Source organism: Somniosus microcephalus, chromosome 4 (assembly GCF_052327205.1).
Source record: "Somniosus microcephalus isolate GS21.2 chromosome 4, FLI_Smic_1.0, whole genome shotgun sequence".
Taxonomy (NCBI): domain Eukaryota; kingdom Metazoa; phylum Chordata; class Chondrichthyes; order Squaliformes; family Somniosidae; genus Somniosus; species Somniosus microcephalus.
The window spans coordinates 10,345,977-10,361,256 of NC_140990.1; the positions used below are offsets into that span (position 1 = coordinate 10,345,977).

Here is a 15,280-nt window from a genome sequence, read left to right on the forward strand (position 1 = left end):
CTTCCTGGCTTTTGTACTCTCTGCCTCTATTTATAAAGCCCAGGATTCCATAAGCTTTATTAACTGCTTTGTTAACCTGTCCTGCCACCTTTAAAGAATTGAGCACAAGCTCCCCTGTAGCACCCACTTTAAAATTGTACCAGTTAGCAGATATTTTCTCTCCTCATCCAAGCAAAATGTATCAGCTCACACTTTTCTGTGTTGAATTTTATCTACACTCCTTTTACAGGATTTTAGAAGTGGAGCATTTACAGACAGGAAGCTCAGACCAAACATCACATCAAGAACAGACAGAGTCGCTCGATTCATCAGGACCTGATTCAATCGCTCCTCCAATCTGCTGGCACCCCAGAGCGTTCACACTGATGAGCGACCTTTTAAATGCTCTGAATGTGGGAAGAGCTTCAAAATCTACAAGTATCCAAAGAGACACCAGTGGCTACACACTGGGGAGAGCCCGTTCACCGGCCCTGTGTGTGGGAAGGGATTCACTCAGTCATCCGCTCCAATGATACACCAGCAAATTCACACTAGGGAGAGACCTTTAACCCACTCCGTGTGTGGGAAGGGATTAATTGCACCATCCATGCTGCTGAGACACCAGCTTGCCCACACCGATGAGAGACCGTTGACCTGCTCCGTGTTTTTGAAGCGATTCTCTCATTCTGCCACCCTCCTGAGACACCAGTTTGTTCACAGTGATGAGAGACCGATTAAATGTTCTGACTGTGGAAAGAGATTTAAAAGGTCCCAGGATCTGAAGAGACACCAGCTGGAGAGAGCAGGAGAGATTCTGTTGACCTGCTCAGTGTGTGGGAAGAGATTCACTCGGTCCTCGAATCTGCTGGCACACCAGCGAGTTCACACTGGGGAGAGGCCGGTGAAACATTCCGACTGTGGGAAAAGATTTCAAATGTCCCAGGAGCTGAAGGGACAGCAGCTGGAGAGAGCAGGAAAGAGGCCATTCACCTGCTCCGTGTGTGGGAAGGGATTCACTCGGCCATCCCACCTACTGAGACACCGTAAGTTCACACTGGGGAGAGACCATTTAACTGTTCTGTCTGTGGGAAGAGCTTTAAAACCTCTGAAGATCTGAAGCAACACCAGCAAGTTCACTCCGATCAGAGACCATTTACATGTTCTGTCTGTGGGAAGAGCTTTAAAAGCTCCAGGAATCTGAACGGACACCAGCGAGTTCACACTGGGGAGAGGCCGTTCACCTGCTCTGTGTGTGGGGAGGGATTCAATCAGTCATCCGACCTGTTGAGACACCAGCGAGTTCACACTGATGAGAGACCATTTAACTGTTCTGCCTGTGGGATGAGCATTAAAACCTCTGAAGTTCTGAAGCAACACCAGCGAGTTCACTCTGATCAGAGACTGTTTACATGTTCTGTCTGTGGGATGAGCTTTAACAGGTCCTGGAATCTGAGTGGACACCAGCGAGTTCACTCCGATCAGAGACCATTTACATGTTCTGTCTGTGGGATGAGCTTTAAAAGGTCCTGGAATCTGAGTGGACACCAGCTAGTTCACACTGGGGAGAGGCCGTTCACCTGCTCCATGTGTGGGAAGGGATTCACTCGGTCATCCCACCTACTGACACACCAGCGAGTTCACATTGTTCTGTAGCGCAGGGCCCTAAAGACAACTGGGGTGACATGAACATGGAATGGATGAATGTTTTATAAATACTTGTACTGCTGTTTAATCTTTAAGATTGTTGTGCTGTTGATTCCCTTTGTTTCACTGTTCATAGAAACATAGAAGATAGGAGCAGGAGTAGGTCATTTGGCCCCTCGAGCCTGTTCCGCCATTCAATGAGATCATGGCTGATCAACCAAATTCAGTACCCTGTCCCTGTCTTCTCCCTATATCCCTCGATCCCTTTAGCCTTAAGAAATATATCTAACTCCTTCTTGAATATATTTAATGAATTGGCCTCTACTGCCTTCTGTGGTAGAGAATTCCACAGGTTCACCACTCTCTGGGTGAAGAAATTCCTCCTCATGTCTGTCCTAAATGGCTTACCCCTTATCCATAGATGGTGTTACATAGAATGTACAGCACAGAAACAGGCCATTCGGCCCAACTGGTCCATGTCAGTGTTTATGCCCCACACCCACCCTACTTCAATTAACCCGATCAACATCTCCTCCCATTCCTTTCTCCCTTGTGTGGCTTCCCCATAAATCCATCTGTGCTGTTCACCTCAACCACTTCCTGTGGTAGCGAGTTCTCCATTCTCACCATTCTCTGGGTAAATAATTTTCTCCTGAATTCCCTCCTGGATTTATTAGTGACTTTTATATTTATAGCCACATAAATATGATGAGATTTTGTTAAGCTGACCAGTATGTTGTTGTACTTTGTCTTTTTCTGATGAATGAAACATTACTGAGCCCCTGTACCCGTGTTATGGGATGAAGTGCCAGACAAGTAAAGGCACAACGTCTGGGTGTGAATCTGATAATAACCTCACCGGCCGTATAGGTGTGATAACCAGACGGGCTTGTGGTTATAGTCTGGTCACAGATGGACTAAATTCCCTGAATTAGCAGGAATTCAGGAGGCGGTCAACAGACGGGTCCAAACAATCCCATTTCCTGAGCGGTAACCAAGCTTGTGTATAAGAACAGGCCACTTAAGCCGTTGTCAGTTGGAACAGACTCGAAGATCGCGCGTGAATCCACTGTACTTCTATTCTCCAGATTGAGGGAATTATCACCCGATCTGTGTTATGCAGCGCTCTTAATAAAGCCTGGAGAGACAATTTGTGTTTTTGTGAGCTTGATTATCTGGTACCTGAAACCCTGGGACTCCCGATCATTAGAGTCAACCTCAGTGTGTGGAAAGGGATTCCCTGGTGTATCCCACCCGCTGACACACCAGAGTGTCCACAGTGTGACTGCGGTGGTTCGACTCCACTGTTTCCGATGCCTTTAATCACATCCAGGACTGAACCATGTTAATTCAGGCAACTGGGGCTTGTTAATGTTAAGAGCCCCCAATAACTGGGCTGGATTTAAAGATTATTCCCTGTTCTCTCAGTACTAGTGAGCAGAGAGAAGCTGATGTTATAGAATCATAGAGCACAGTAGGATGCCTTTTGGCCCATCGTGCTGCTGCTGGTTCTCTGAAAGAGCGATGCAATTAATCCCACTGCCCTGCTCTTTCCCCACAGCCCTGCAAATTTCTGCTTTTAGTATATATCCAATTCCCTTTTGAAAGTTACCATTGAATCTGCTTCCACCTCCCATTCAGGCAGTGCATTCCAGATCATCACAATTCGCTGTGTAAAATAAAGTCTCCTCATTTCCTCTCCCGATTCTTTTGCCAATGATCTGAAATCTGTGTCCTCTCATTACCGACCCTCCTGCCAGTGACAACAGCTTCTCCTTGTTTGCTCGATCAAAACCCCTCATAATTTTGAGCACCTCGATCACATCTCCACTTAACCGTCTGCTCCAAGTTATATTGCCATTGTTTTGTGAATTTTTGCTGTGATCGAGGTGCTGGATGTAGAGGAACAAAGGGATCTCGGAGTACAAATACACAAATCACTAAAAGTTGCGACACAGGTTAGCAAGGCCATAAAAAAACAAACCAAGCACAAGGTTTGATTTCTAGAGGTGTAGAATTGAAAAGTAGTGAAGTTATGCTAAACCTGTGTAATACCCACTGGAAATGTTATGTACGCTAAGTATGGTTATCACTCTTTAACTTAGACACTGTATTATCATTGTTATAAATCCCTGGGTTAAAGTTGCCCATGTGAAGGTACGGCAAGAACTTTTAAGGACACAATGTGACTAAGAGCATACTTTCCATAATTCTGCACCAGTATCAACTGTTGCAGACAGTGAGGCTGCGCAGTCTCCAGGCAGAAACCCCAGGAGGAAGGGGTGGAGTCGGGGTTTTTCGAGCGGGAAAAGGGAGCGACTCGAAAAAAAGAGGGCAGGAGCTCTGAAAAGAGGGCTCAGGAGGCAAATGGCTGCCGCATCCCGTCCCGGGCTTCCAAACTCGGCCGCCGCACTTCGTATTAGTAGCTCTGCATCCAGAACTCAAAGTGGGATTCAGTGATCGTGAAGAGAATTCAACGAAGGGGTTCGGAGTCGTAAGTCTTGCAGACATTATACATACCATGAGCTCCAACTTAAGCGCGCCAACGAAAGAGTGCACTCGAATTTGGACACAGGGACAGATTCTCCTTTGAACCCATGTAAATGGAGAATGTATGTTTATTATGTCTAGATTCATTCTAATGTATGCAAATGTCTAATTTAGGTCATGGACCCGTAATCTTCTTATACTGTCTGACGTTAAAGCTATAAAGTAAGATAATTAGAATTAAGTCATTGTAGTAGTGATCTCCTTACTGGACTATAGAATACTGTCTACAACAGAGACCACATCTCACATATATCTAGAGAATCGTGAAGGGGTTACATTTTGGGGGCTCGTCCGGGATTGTGGTCTATTTATGTCAGTAAACTAACAGTATTGAATGCTCATTGCTAAAAGAGTGGTTTGTGGTTTCTACTGGGCTGTTTGAGCATAAAAGATGGATGTTATTGAGGTTGAAGCTGGGTGCAAACGGAAGCAGATAGCTACTACCCATGCCATTGTGCTGAATGGTGTTGCTAACAATGACCCTGATGATGTCTTGCTAAGGGCTCTGAATTGTGTCAAAGCCTTTGGAAAGGTTAGGATAGTTGAGCGCTGCTTGGATACAGCTACCAAGAAGCAGCTTGTGTTGATCCAGACATCAGAGAACCTGAGAGGTCATGGTTTACCTGAGGCAGTTGGGCTTTCTGAAGAGGCTGGTCCCTGGCCAGTTCAGTTTGTCCCTATTACTACTAAGGAAGAAGAAGGGTTTCAGACCAAGTTGTTGTCATTCTTGAGACAAGAAGGAAAGACTGTTGCTGATGTCAAAGGTCTGATAGGTCCTTCGGCCCTGGATATGAACACTCAGTTGGTCAGTGCCATTAGTTCTCTGGTGGATAAATGCACCAATCTGCCCTTCAAGGCTCAGGGATACCGTAAGCTCCGTATGTTCTCAGGAGTGAGACCAACTCCCAGTGGGGAAGAGGAGTACGACGCCTGGGCTGAGCAGACCCTGCCTCTGCTAGAGGAATGGCAGTGCAGTGACAATGTGAAGAGGCAGAGAATAGTAGAAAGCCTTAAGGGTCCTGCTGCTGACATTGTAAGATTCTTAAAGGCGCAGAACACCTCTGCTACTTCCTTTGACCACATGCAGGCTCTAGAAACTGCCTTTGGAACTACTGAAACCATTTCAGATTTGATGGTCAGATTCAGAAGCACATTCCAGTGTGAGGGAGAGAAGCTGTCCAGTTATCTGCTGAGAATAGACAAACTGCTGCATAGTATGTTACAAAAAAGAGGGATTGAGTTGCCTGAAATGAATTGGTTCTGCATTGAACAGGTTGTGCGAGGTGCATTGCTCGAAGATGTGACTGCTCTTCGCATACGCATGACCCATAAGTTGCGAGATCCACCTACCTTCACTGAGCTGCTAAGGGAAGTCAGAGAGGAGGAGGATATGCTTCAGGCCCGGAATGTAGCAAAGAGTGCTGTGATGTCCAAGCTTGTGACTCCTGTTACAGTTCCTACTCCTAAGGGTGATGTCAACCCTGAGATGGAACAGCTGAAGAAGGAAATAAATGTCATGAGAGCCGAGATGGCATATTTTCGGTCTAAGCCCAACACAGAAAGGGATGACACACGGGTGCAAAAGGTTGAACACCCTGCGAAGTCTAACAGCAAAATGAATGATTCCTCTAAAGGATATCCCCATGAAGGAGATAGACCTGGAGTCTTTTGTTATAACTGTGGAAAGGATGGACATTTCAAGCGAGAATGTAGAGGTGAGGAAAATCTAAAAAAAAGTAAATGACCGTCTCATAAAACTTACCAAGAAGTCGGGAAACTACAAAGGGGCACAGTAACGGAATGGCCTGCTGTCCCTGTAGTTAAGACACGTTCCGCTAATTGCAATAATAGATGAGGGGATATGAAAGACATCATACCTGAAGGTTTAGTAGGGCCGAGTTCTGCTGTATCAATACAGATTGAAGGCATTTATACTAAAGCTATCCTCGACACGGGTTCTCAGGTTACCATACTGTACAGATCCTTCTATGACCAATACCTGACGCATTTGCCGTTAACCCCAATCAGTCTTCTGCAGATCTGGGGCCTTAGTCCTGCTGATTACCCATATGATGGCTATTTGTCGCTGAGGTTGGAGTTCTTGGAAGCTGATGTAGGGACCACTGAGACCATTGATGCACTTGTGTTGGTTTGCCCTGACCCCATGGTGAAAGGTGAGGTTTCCATACTGGTTGGCAGTAATACACCCATAGTGAGATGACTCCTGACAAGCTGCAAAGAGCAGGGAGATGAAAACTTCTTGAGCACCAGACACATTCACCCTGTTTTCAAAAAGGCTTTTGAGAAACTGCCTGAACTTTCTTCCGATGTAGATGATAGCAAAAGAGGAACTGTGCGGTACGTTCGAGCCAAACCTATCACCCTGCATCCTGGAGGAGTGGCTAGAATCCCTGGGATACCAAAATTCCCTGGAATGCCAGGTACTGAAGCCATTCTGATAGAGTCACCTGATGATCCTGCAGAAGAGTCACGGTTTCCAAATGAGCTCCTGGTGAGACCAGAGTTGCAGACCCCGACAGCTGTGATGTCAAGGAGAGTTACAGTGACCGTGAGGAATATGTCAGGCAAAGGAATCACATTGAGGAAAGGAATGCCGATTGCGCATCTGTTTCCTGTAAATGTACTGTCGTCACATGTGAAGGAAGAGTCCAAAGTTAACTCAACCGGAGATCTGACACCCTCCTCCTTCAACTTTGGAGATTCATTCATTCCTAAAGAATGGAAGGACCGATTAGTCAGGAAGATGATGGAGCGGAGAGGAGTTTTCTCTACTCATGAGTTTGATGTTGGTTGTAGTAAGAGTACTCGCCATTCTATCAGAATTACCGAGGATAAACCCTTTCGGGAGAGGTCTCGATGGCTGGCACCAGCTGACATCGAAGCAGTGAGACAGCACCTGTCGCAGTTAAAAGAAGCTGAGATCATTACCGAGTCCAGGAGTCCTTATGCATCTCCTATAGTGGTGGTGAGGAAAAAGAATGGAAAGATTCGGATGTGTGTGGACTTTAGGACGCTTAACAGACGTACTATTCCCGACCAATACACCGTTCCAAGAATTGAGGATGCACTGGCTTGTCTTAATGGAAGCAAGTGGTTCAGTGTGTTGGATCTCAGAAGTGGATACTACCAAATACCGATGAGTGAATCGGACAAAGAAAAGACAGCCTTTATATGTCCAGTTGGGTTCTACCAATTTGAAAGGATGCCACAGGGAGTTTCAGGCGCTCCAGCAACTTTTCAAAGAATAATGGAACAAACAGTTGGGGACATGAACTTACTCGAAGTATTGGTGTACTTGGACAATATCATTGTGTTTGGGGCAACCCTTGAAGAACACGATGCTCGGTTGCTGAAAATGCTTGGTCGCCTGGAGGATGAAGGTCTCAAGCTATCATTGGACAAGTGTCAGTTTTGCCAAACATCCGTGTCCTATGTGGGGCATATTGTATCACAGGATGGAGTAGCCACAGATCCATCCAAGATCGAAGCTGTTACCACATGGCCCAAACCGAACACAGTGACTGCCTTGCGGTCATTTCTTGGGTTCTGCGGATATTACAGGCGCTTTGTGCAGGATTACTCCAAAGTGGCCCATCCTCTGAATCAGCTGCTGGCTGGTTACCTCCCACCAGCCGAGAGGAAGAAAAAGGCTAAAGGTAAAGAGAACAAGGACTACTTCAAACCCTCTGAGCCTTTTGGTGTTAGATGGGATGAGAAATGCGAAGAGGCCTTCCACACCTTAAAGCAAAGTCTTACTCAAGCCCCCGTGTTGGCTTTTGCAAACCCACAGCTGCCATATGTGCTACACATGGATGCCAGTCAAGAAGGGATTGGTGGTGTGTTGTATCAGGACCAAGGAGCCGGGCTGAGACCCGTAGCATTCATCAGTCGCAGTCTTACGCCATCAGAGCATAACTACCCAGCTCATAAGCAAGAATTCTTGGCGTTGAAGTGGGGGGTGGTGGATAAGCTGCAGGATTAGCTGTATGGAGCGAAGTTTGAAGTGAGGACAGACAATAATCCATTAACCTATGTGTTGACTTCGGCAAAACTTGATGCCACTGGCCACCGCTGGCTTGCTGCACTAGTTGCTTACGACTTTAGTCTCAGGTACAAACCTGGGAACCAGAACATTGACGCAGATGCTCTGTCTCATCACCCACACTACCAGCATGGTGGCATAGTGGTTAGCACTGTTGCCTCACAGTGCCAGGGACCTGGGTTCGAATCCGGCCTCAGGCGACTGTCTGTGTGGAGTTTGCACATTCTCCCCGTGTTTGCGTGGGTTTACTCCGGGTGCTCCGGTTTCCTCCCACAGTCCAAAAGATGTGCAGGTTAGGTTGATTGGCTATGATAAATTGACCCTTAGTGTTAGGGGGATTAAATATGTGGGGTTACGGGGATAGGGTGGGATATGTGTTGGTGTAGGGGTTATGGGGATCGGGTGAGATATGTGTCGGTGCAGGCTTGATGGGCCGAAATGGCCTCTATCTGCACTGTGGGGTTTCTGTGATTCTGTGAAACCAGAGTGGGAAGATGTTGCTTCAGCAGATGTGAAAGTAATGTGTCAGATGTCTGTGGTATCTGGACCAAAGAATTCATTTCATGCCCGAGAGATTGACCACTTGGGAACGTCAATGCATGCTATTCCCCAGGCATTTTGCAACCTTTCCAGTTTGGATGTACAAAACTTACCCATGTTGTGTTCATCTGAAATATCCAAAGCACAACAGGAGGATCCCTGTATTCATTAGGTGTTTTCAGCTCTTTGTCTGGGTGATATTACACAGATCGACAAATCAAAACATCCTGACTATCGTCTGCTCCTAAGAGAATGGGACCACTTGGAAATTAAAGAGGGAGTGTTGTGTAGAATCACTCACCCACCCACTAAACCATGTCATTCACAGTTGGTCCTGCCTGAAAAGTACAGGGAAATAGTGATGAAGTCTTTGCATGATGACGCAGGTCATCTGGGAGTAGATAAGACCTATGGGTTGGTCAAGGACAGATTCTATTGGCCGCGTATGAAGTCTGCGGTTGAGGAGTTCTGCAAGTCCTGTGCACGCTGTGTCCAGAGAAAGACTTTACCTAAAAGAGTTGCTCCTCTGTTTCACATGCAAAGTGATGGACCTCTAGACCTTGTCTGTATGGATTTTCTGTCCATCGAACCTGATTCCAGCAATACCGCAAATGTCTTGGTCATTACAGATCATTATACTCACTACGCCCAAGCTTTTCCCACAAAGGATCAGAAAGCATCCACCGTTGCCATAGTGTTGTGGGAGAAATACTTCATCCACTATGGACTGCCAAAGCGAATACACAGTGATCAAGGTAGAGACTTTTGAAAGTAGACTTATACATGAGTTGTTGTCCATGCTCGGGATTGAGAAGTCAAGAACAACTCCATACCATCCTCAGGGAGATCCTCAACCTGAGCGGTTTAACCGTACTTTGTTAGACATGCTTGGAACGCTGGATTCAAAGCGAAAGAACAAGTGGAGTCGGCACATTGGACATCTTGTTCATTCTTATAATTGTACCCGAAATGACGCTACTGGTTTTTCACCGTACTACCTCATGTTTGGACGTGAAGCGAGGATGCCGGTGGATTTGTGTTTCGGAGTATCCAGTGATGGCACATCACAGAGAACTTACCTCAAGTATGTATCTGACATGAGAAAGGAATTGCAAGCTGCTGATGAACTTGCTGAGTCTGTTTCTGCCAAACAGAATAAAGGAAATAAGCAGAGGTATGACCAGAAGATCCGTTTTTCCCAACTCATGCCTGGTGACCGAGTTCTCATACGGAACCTAGGACTTCAAGGGAAACATAAGTTAGCAGACCGCTGGGCTTCTACACCTTACATTGTTGAAAGTCAAATGTCACAACTACCTGTGTTTCGGCTAAAACCTGCAGGTGGGAATGGACCCATAAAAATACTGCACCGGAATCATATCCTGCCATTGGGACAGCAAGTGCGTCTGGATCCGCCAGCGGATAATGAGCCGACACCTTGTAGGAGAACCCTGCAGAGAAGAAGAAGGAAAAAAACGAGAAACCAGGAAAACTTTGTTCCAGAAGACAGAAAACCCATGACACAGTGTGTGGATCATGAGGAACCTGATGAGTCGGAAGGTGAAGAATGGGATCTATGGTACGACCTCCCAGAAAGACGCATAAGACAGAATCTGGATGAATTGTCTGAACCATTTAGCTCAGACTTGGACATGGTCTGGGAAGAACCAGATGCTTCCGAGAAGGAGATAAAAGAGACTGAAAGGCATGATAACAAAGGAACCAACGCCTCCAACGTAGTTGAAGGAACTGAAGACCGGGTATCCAAAATAAGGAGCTCACAGCGAGCTAAGAAGGTTCCTGAAAGATTGACATACAGTACACTAGGAGTGCCAAGTGTAATGATAACCCCTACGGTTCGATATGTTACCTCCCTTTATACATGGTTGGGAAGCATGCAACCACTTATGTGTAAAGTTCATTAGTCATGGGGACATGCCTATATTTGGTAGGGGGGAGTGTAATACCCACTGGAAATGTTATGTACGCTAAGTATGGTTATCAATCTATAACTTAGACACTGTATTATCATTGTTATAAATCCCTGGGTTAAAGTTGCCCATGTGAAGGTACGGCAAGAACTTTTAAGGACACAATGTGACTAAGAGCATACTTTCCATAATTCTGCACCAGTATCAACTGTTGCAGACAGTGAGGCTGCGCAGTTTCCAGGCAGAAACCCCAGGAGGAAGGGGTGGAGTCGGGTTTTTCAAGCGGGAAAAAAGAGAGCGACTGGAAGAGAAGAGGGCAGGAGCTCTGAAAAGAGGGCTCAGGAGGCAAATGGCTGCCGCATCCCGTCCCGGGCTTCCAAAATCGGCCGCTGCCCTTCGTATTAGTAGCACTGCATCCTGAACTGGCTGGCTGCAAGTCACCAGTACCGGGGGATCGTCGTCTGAACCCAGATCTGCTAGGCAGAGGTCTGGGGAGAGCTGCTTGCCTCGTGCTGATGGGGATCTACTTGGAAAAGCTGCAGAGAGAGAGAGAGAGAGAGTCACCAACTCCAGCTGCTGCTGTGAGCTCTGCATCCAGAACTCAAAGTGGGATTCAGTGATTGTGAAGAGAATTCAACGAAGGGGTTTGGAGTCGTAAGTCTTGCAGACATTATACATACCATGAGCTCCAACTTAAGCGCACCAACGAAAGAGTGCACTCGAATTTGGACACAGGGACAGATTCTCCTTTGAATCCATGTAAATGGAGAATGTATGTTTATTATGTCTAGATTCATTCTAATGCATGCAAATGTCTAATTTAGTTCATTGACCTGTAATCTTCTTATACTGTCTGATGTTAAAACTATAAAGTAAGATAATTAGAATTAAGCCATTGTAGTAGTGATCTCCTTACTGGACTATAGAACACTGTCTACAACAGAGACCACATCTCACATATATCTAGAGAACCGTGAAGGGGTTACATATGTTACACTCGGTCCCCTCCTCCAAATCGTTAATATAGATTGTAAAGAGTTGGGGACCCAGCACTGACCCCTGCGGAACACCACTAGTTACTGGTTGCCAATCTGAGAACGAACCATTTAACCCAACTCTCTGCTTTCTGTTAGAGAGCCAATCCTCCACCCACACCAGAATATTACCCCCAATCCCGTGATTTTTTATCTTGAGCAATAATCTTTTGTGTGGCACCTTGTCAAATGCCTTTTGGAAGTCTAAATACACTACGTCTACTGGTTCCCCTTTATCCACCCTGTATGTTACATCCTCAAAAAACTCAAGCAAATTTGTCAAACATGACTTCCCCTTCATGAAACCATGCTGAGTTTGTCCTGTTAAATTATGTTTATCCAAATGTCCCATTACTGTCTCCTTAATAATGGACTCTAACATTTTACCAACCACAGATGTTAGGCTAACAGGTCTATAGTTTCCAGCCTTCTGCCTACTACCCTTTTTAAATAAGGGTGTTACATTAGCAGTTTTCCAATCGGCCGGGACCTTTGCTGAGTCCAGTGAGTTTTGGAAAATTATTACCAATGCATCCACAATCCCTACCGCCACTTCCCTCAAGACCCTGGGATGCAAGCCATCAGGTCCAGGGGATTTATCCGCCTTGAGTCCCATTATTTTACCAAGTACCACTTCCTTAGTGATTTTAATCGTATTTAGTTCCTCCCCCCTCTAGAGCCCCCTGTTTGTCCAGTGTTGGGATATTCTTAGTGTCCTCTACTGTAAAGACTGATACAAAATAATTGTTCAGTGTTTTTGCCATCTCCATGTTTCCCACCATTAATTTCCTGGTCTCATCCTCTAAGGGACCAACATTTACTTTAGCCACCCTTTTTCTTTTTATATAACTATAGAAACTTTTGCTGTCTGTTTTTATATTTTTTGCTAATTTACTTTCATAATCTATCTTCCCTTTCTTAATCAATCTTTTAGTTATTTTTTGCTGTCTTTTAAAGACTTCCCAATCTTCCATCCTCCCACTAGATTTGGCTAACCTATATGCCCTTGTTTTTAGTCGGATACTATCCTTAATTACTTTACTTAGCCACGGATGGCTATCTTTTCTTTTACACCCTTTTTTCCTCAGTGGAATATATATTTTTTGGAAGTTGTAAAATAACTCCTTAGATGTGCACCACTGATCATGTACCGTCTTACCCTTTAATCTATTTTCCCAGTCCACTCTAATCAATTCCGCTCTCATACCTTCATAGTCTCCTTTATTCAAGCTCAGCACGCTTGTTTGAGATCCAACCTTCTCACCCTCTAATTGAATATGGAATTCAACCATGTTATGGTCACTCATTCCAAGGGGATCCTTTACTAGGACATATTTAATTAATCCTGTCTCATTACACAGGACCAAATCTAAGGTTGCTTGCCCCCTGGTCGGCTCAGTTACATACTGCTCAAGAAACCCATCCCTAATACAATCAATGAACTCATCCTCAAGGCTGCTCTGCCCAATTTGATTTGTCCAGTTAATATGATAATTAAAATCCCCCATAATTATAGATGTTCCCTTATTACAAGCCTCAACTATTTCCTGATTAATACTCCGTCCAACAGAGTTGCAACTGTTCGGAGGCCTATAGACTACACCCACTAATGTTTTTTCCCCCTTATTCCTTATCTCCACCCAAACTGTTTCACTATCCTGCTCCTTTGACCCAATATCATTTCTCTGTATTATAGTGGTTCCTTCCTTTATTAACATAGCCACCCCACCTCCTCTCCCTTCCTGCCTGTCCTTCCTGATTGTTAAATAACCTGGTATGTTTAATTCCCAGTCATGGTCACCCTGCAGCCATGTTTCTGTAATGGCCACAAGATCATGCCCATATGTTGTTAATTGTGCCATTAACTCATTCATTTTGTTACGAATGCTACGTGCATTCAGATAAAGAACTTTCAAATATGTTTTGTAACACTTAGTTCCTGTTTTTTCCCTTTTTAGTACTTTACTTTTTACTCCATACCTTCTGTCCCTTCCTGACACGTTCTGTTTTTTAATTCCCCCACTGCTACCTAAGTCTATGACCTTCTCTGTTGTCATATCTATTATTTGCTCTCTAGAAACCTCCCCCCCACTAATTAGTTTAAAGCCCTCTCTACAGCCCTAGTTATATGATTCGCCAGGACTCTAGTCCCAGCACTGGCCAAGTGGAGTCTGTCCCAACGGAACAGTTCCCTCCTGTCCCAGTACTGGTGCCAGTGTCCCAAGAAGCAAAACCCATTTCTCCCACACCAGTCTTTGAGCCACGCATTTAACTCTTTAATTTTATTTATCCTAGCCAAATTCACTCGTGGCTCAGGTAATAACCCAGAGATTATTACCCTTGAGGTTCTGTTTTTTAATTTGACCCCTAGCTGCTCATACTCCTTTAACAGAACCGTCTTCCTTGTGCTATCTACGTCGTTTGTACCAACATGGACCACGACAACTGGATCCTTCCCTTCCCACTCCAAGTTTCTTTCCAGCCCAGAAGAGATGTCCTTAACCCTGGCACCGGGCAGGCAACACAGCCTTCGGGACTCCCGCTCTTGACTGCAGAGAACCCTATCTATCCCCCTAATGATACTATCCCCTACCACTACAACATTTCTTTTTACTCCCTCCACTTGAATGGCCCCCTGTACCACGGTGCTGTGGCCAGGTTGCTCATCCTCCCTGCAGTCCCCGCTCCCGCCCTCATTGGGAGTAAGAACCTCGATCCTGCTGGACAAGAGCAAGGACTGCATCTCCTTCAACACTACATCCTGGATCCCTGTACCTTCCTCACTCATAGTCACACCGTCCTGTCCCTGACCACGGACTACATCTGCAGTAATTAACTTCATAGGTGTGACCATCTCCTGAAACATAGAGTCCAGGAACTTCTCCCCCTCCCCGATGTGTCACAGTGTCTGAAGCTCGGTCTCAAGCTCCATAACATGGAACTTGAGTTCCTCTAGCAGCAAACACTTATCACAGATGTAATCACCGTGAGCCTCAATGGGGTCCACCGGCTCCCACGTCTCGCAACAGTAACACATCACCTGCTCCATTCTATATAATTAATTATATTTCTTATTATTAGTTATGAAGACCCTGCCCGGATATAGATGATAATATCAGACCACTATTCAATAGGACTTACCAACTTAAAGGTATAATAGAGAAGAGAAGGAAGAAAACCAACCAACCAGCTGATCACCAACCTCCTCCTTGAATACTGTCTGTGGGGCCTGTTTGGTTGACTCGTCTCGCTGCTCTGCCTCCGCAGTGCTGTCTAAGCCTGGGAGTGGGGGGAAAAACAGAGCAAAAAACACACACTCACCTCCCACTTACCCGAACTCTCCCACTTACCAAAACTCCAGCAGCACTCAATGCGCAAAGTACTCCGTGCACAGCACTAGCCCCTCCCCTTTTATACCCGGATTCTACTTCTGGTTTAAACTGCCCAATAGTTTAATATACCCTTAAAAAATTAAACTTACTTCAAATAATTGGCTTCTTAACACACTAAAATTCACAAAATACACTTAAATGATTTTT

At 45.4% G+C, this 15,280-nt stretch overlaps 1 protein-coding gene across 1 annotated transcript in view; it reads left to right on the forward strand.

Annotated features, from left to right (window-relative positions):
• The first annotated feature begins 828 nt into the window (after positions 1-828).
• The window catches only part of LOC147118277 (uncharacterized), a 53,767-nt gene continuing 39,315 nt past the window's right edge, over positions 829-15,280 (forward strand). Inside the window, exon 1 of the mRNA XM_085984364.1 lies at positions 829-1,620. Coding sequence (XP_085840490.1) covers positions 1,321-1,620 — 300 coding nt within the window. The 5' untranslated portion in view covers positions 829-1,320. The remainder of the gene's footprint in view (positions 1,621-15,280) is intronic.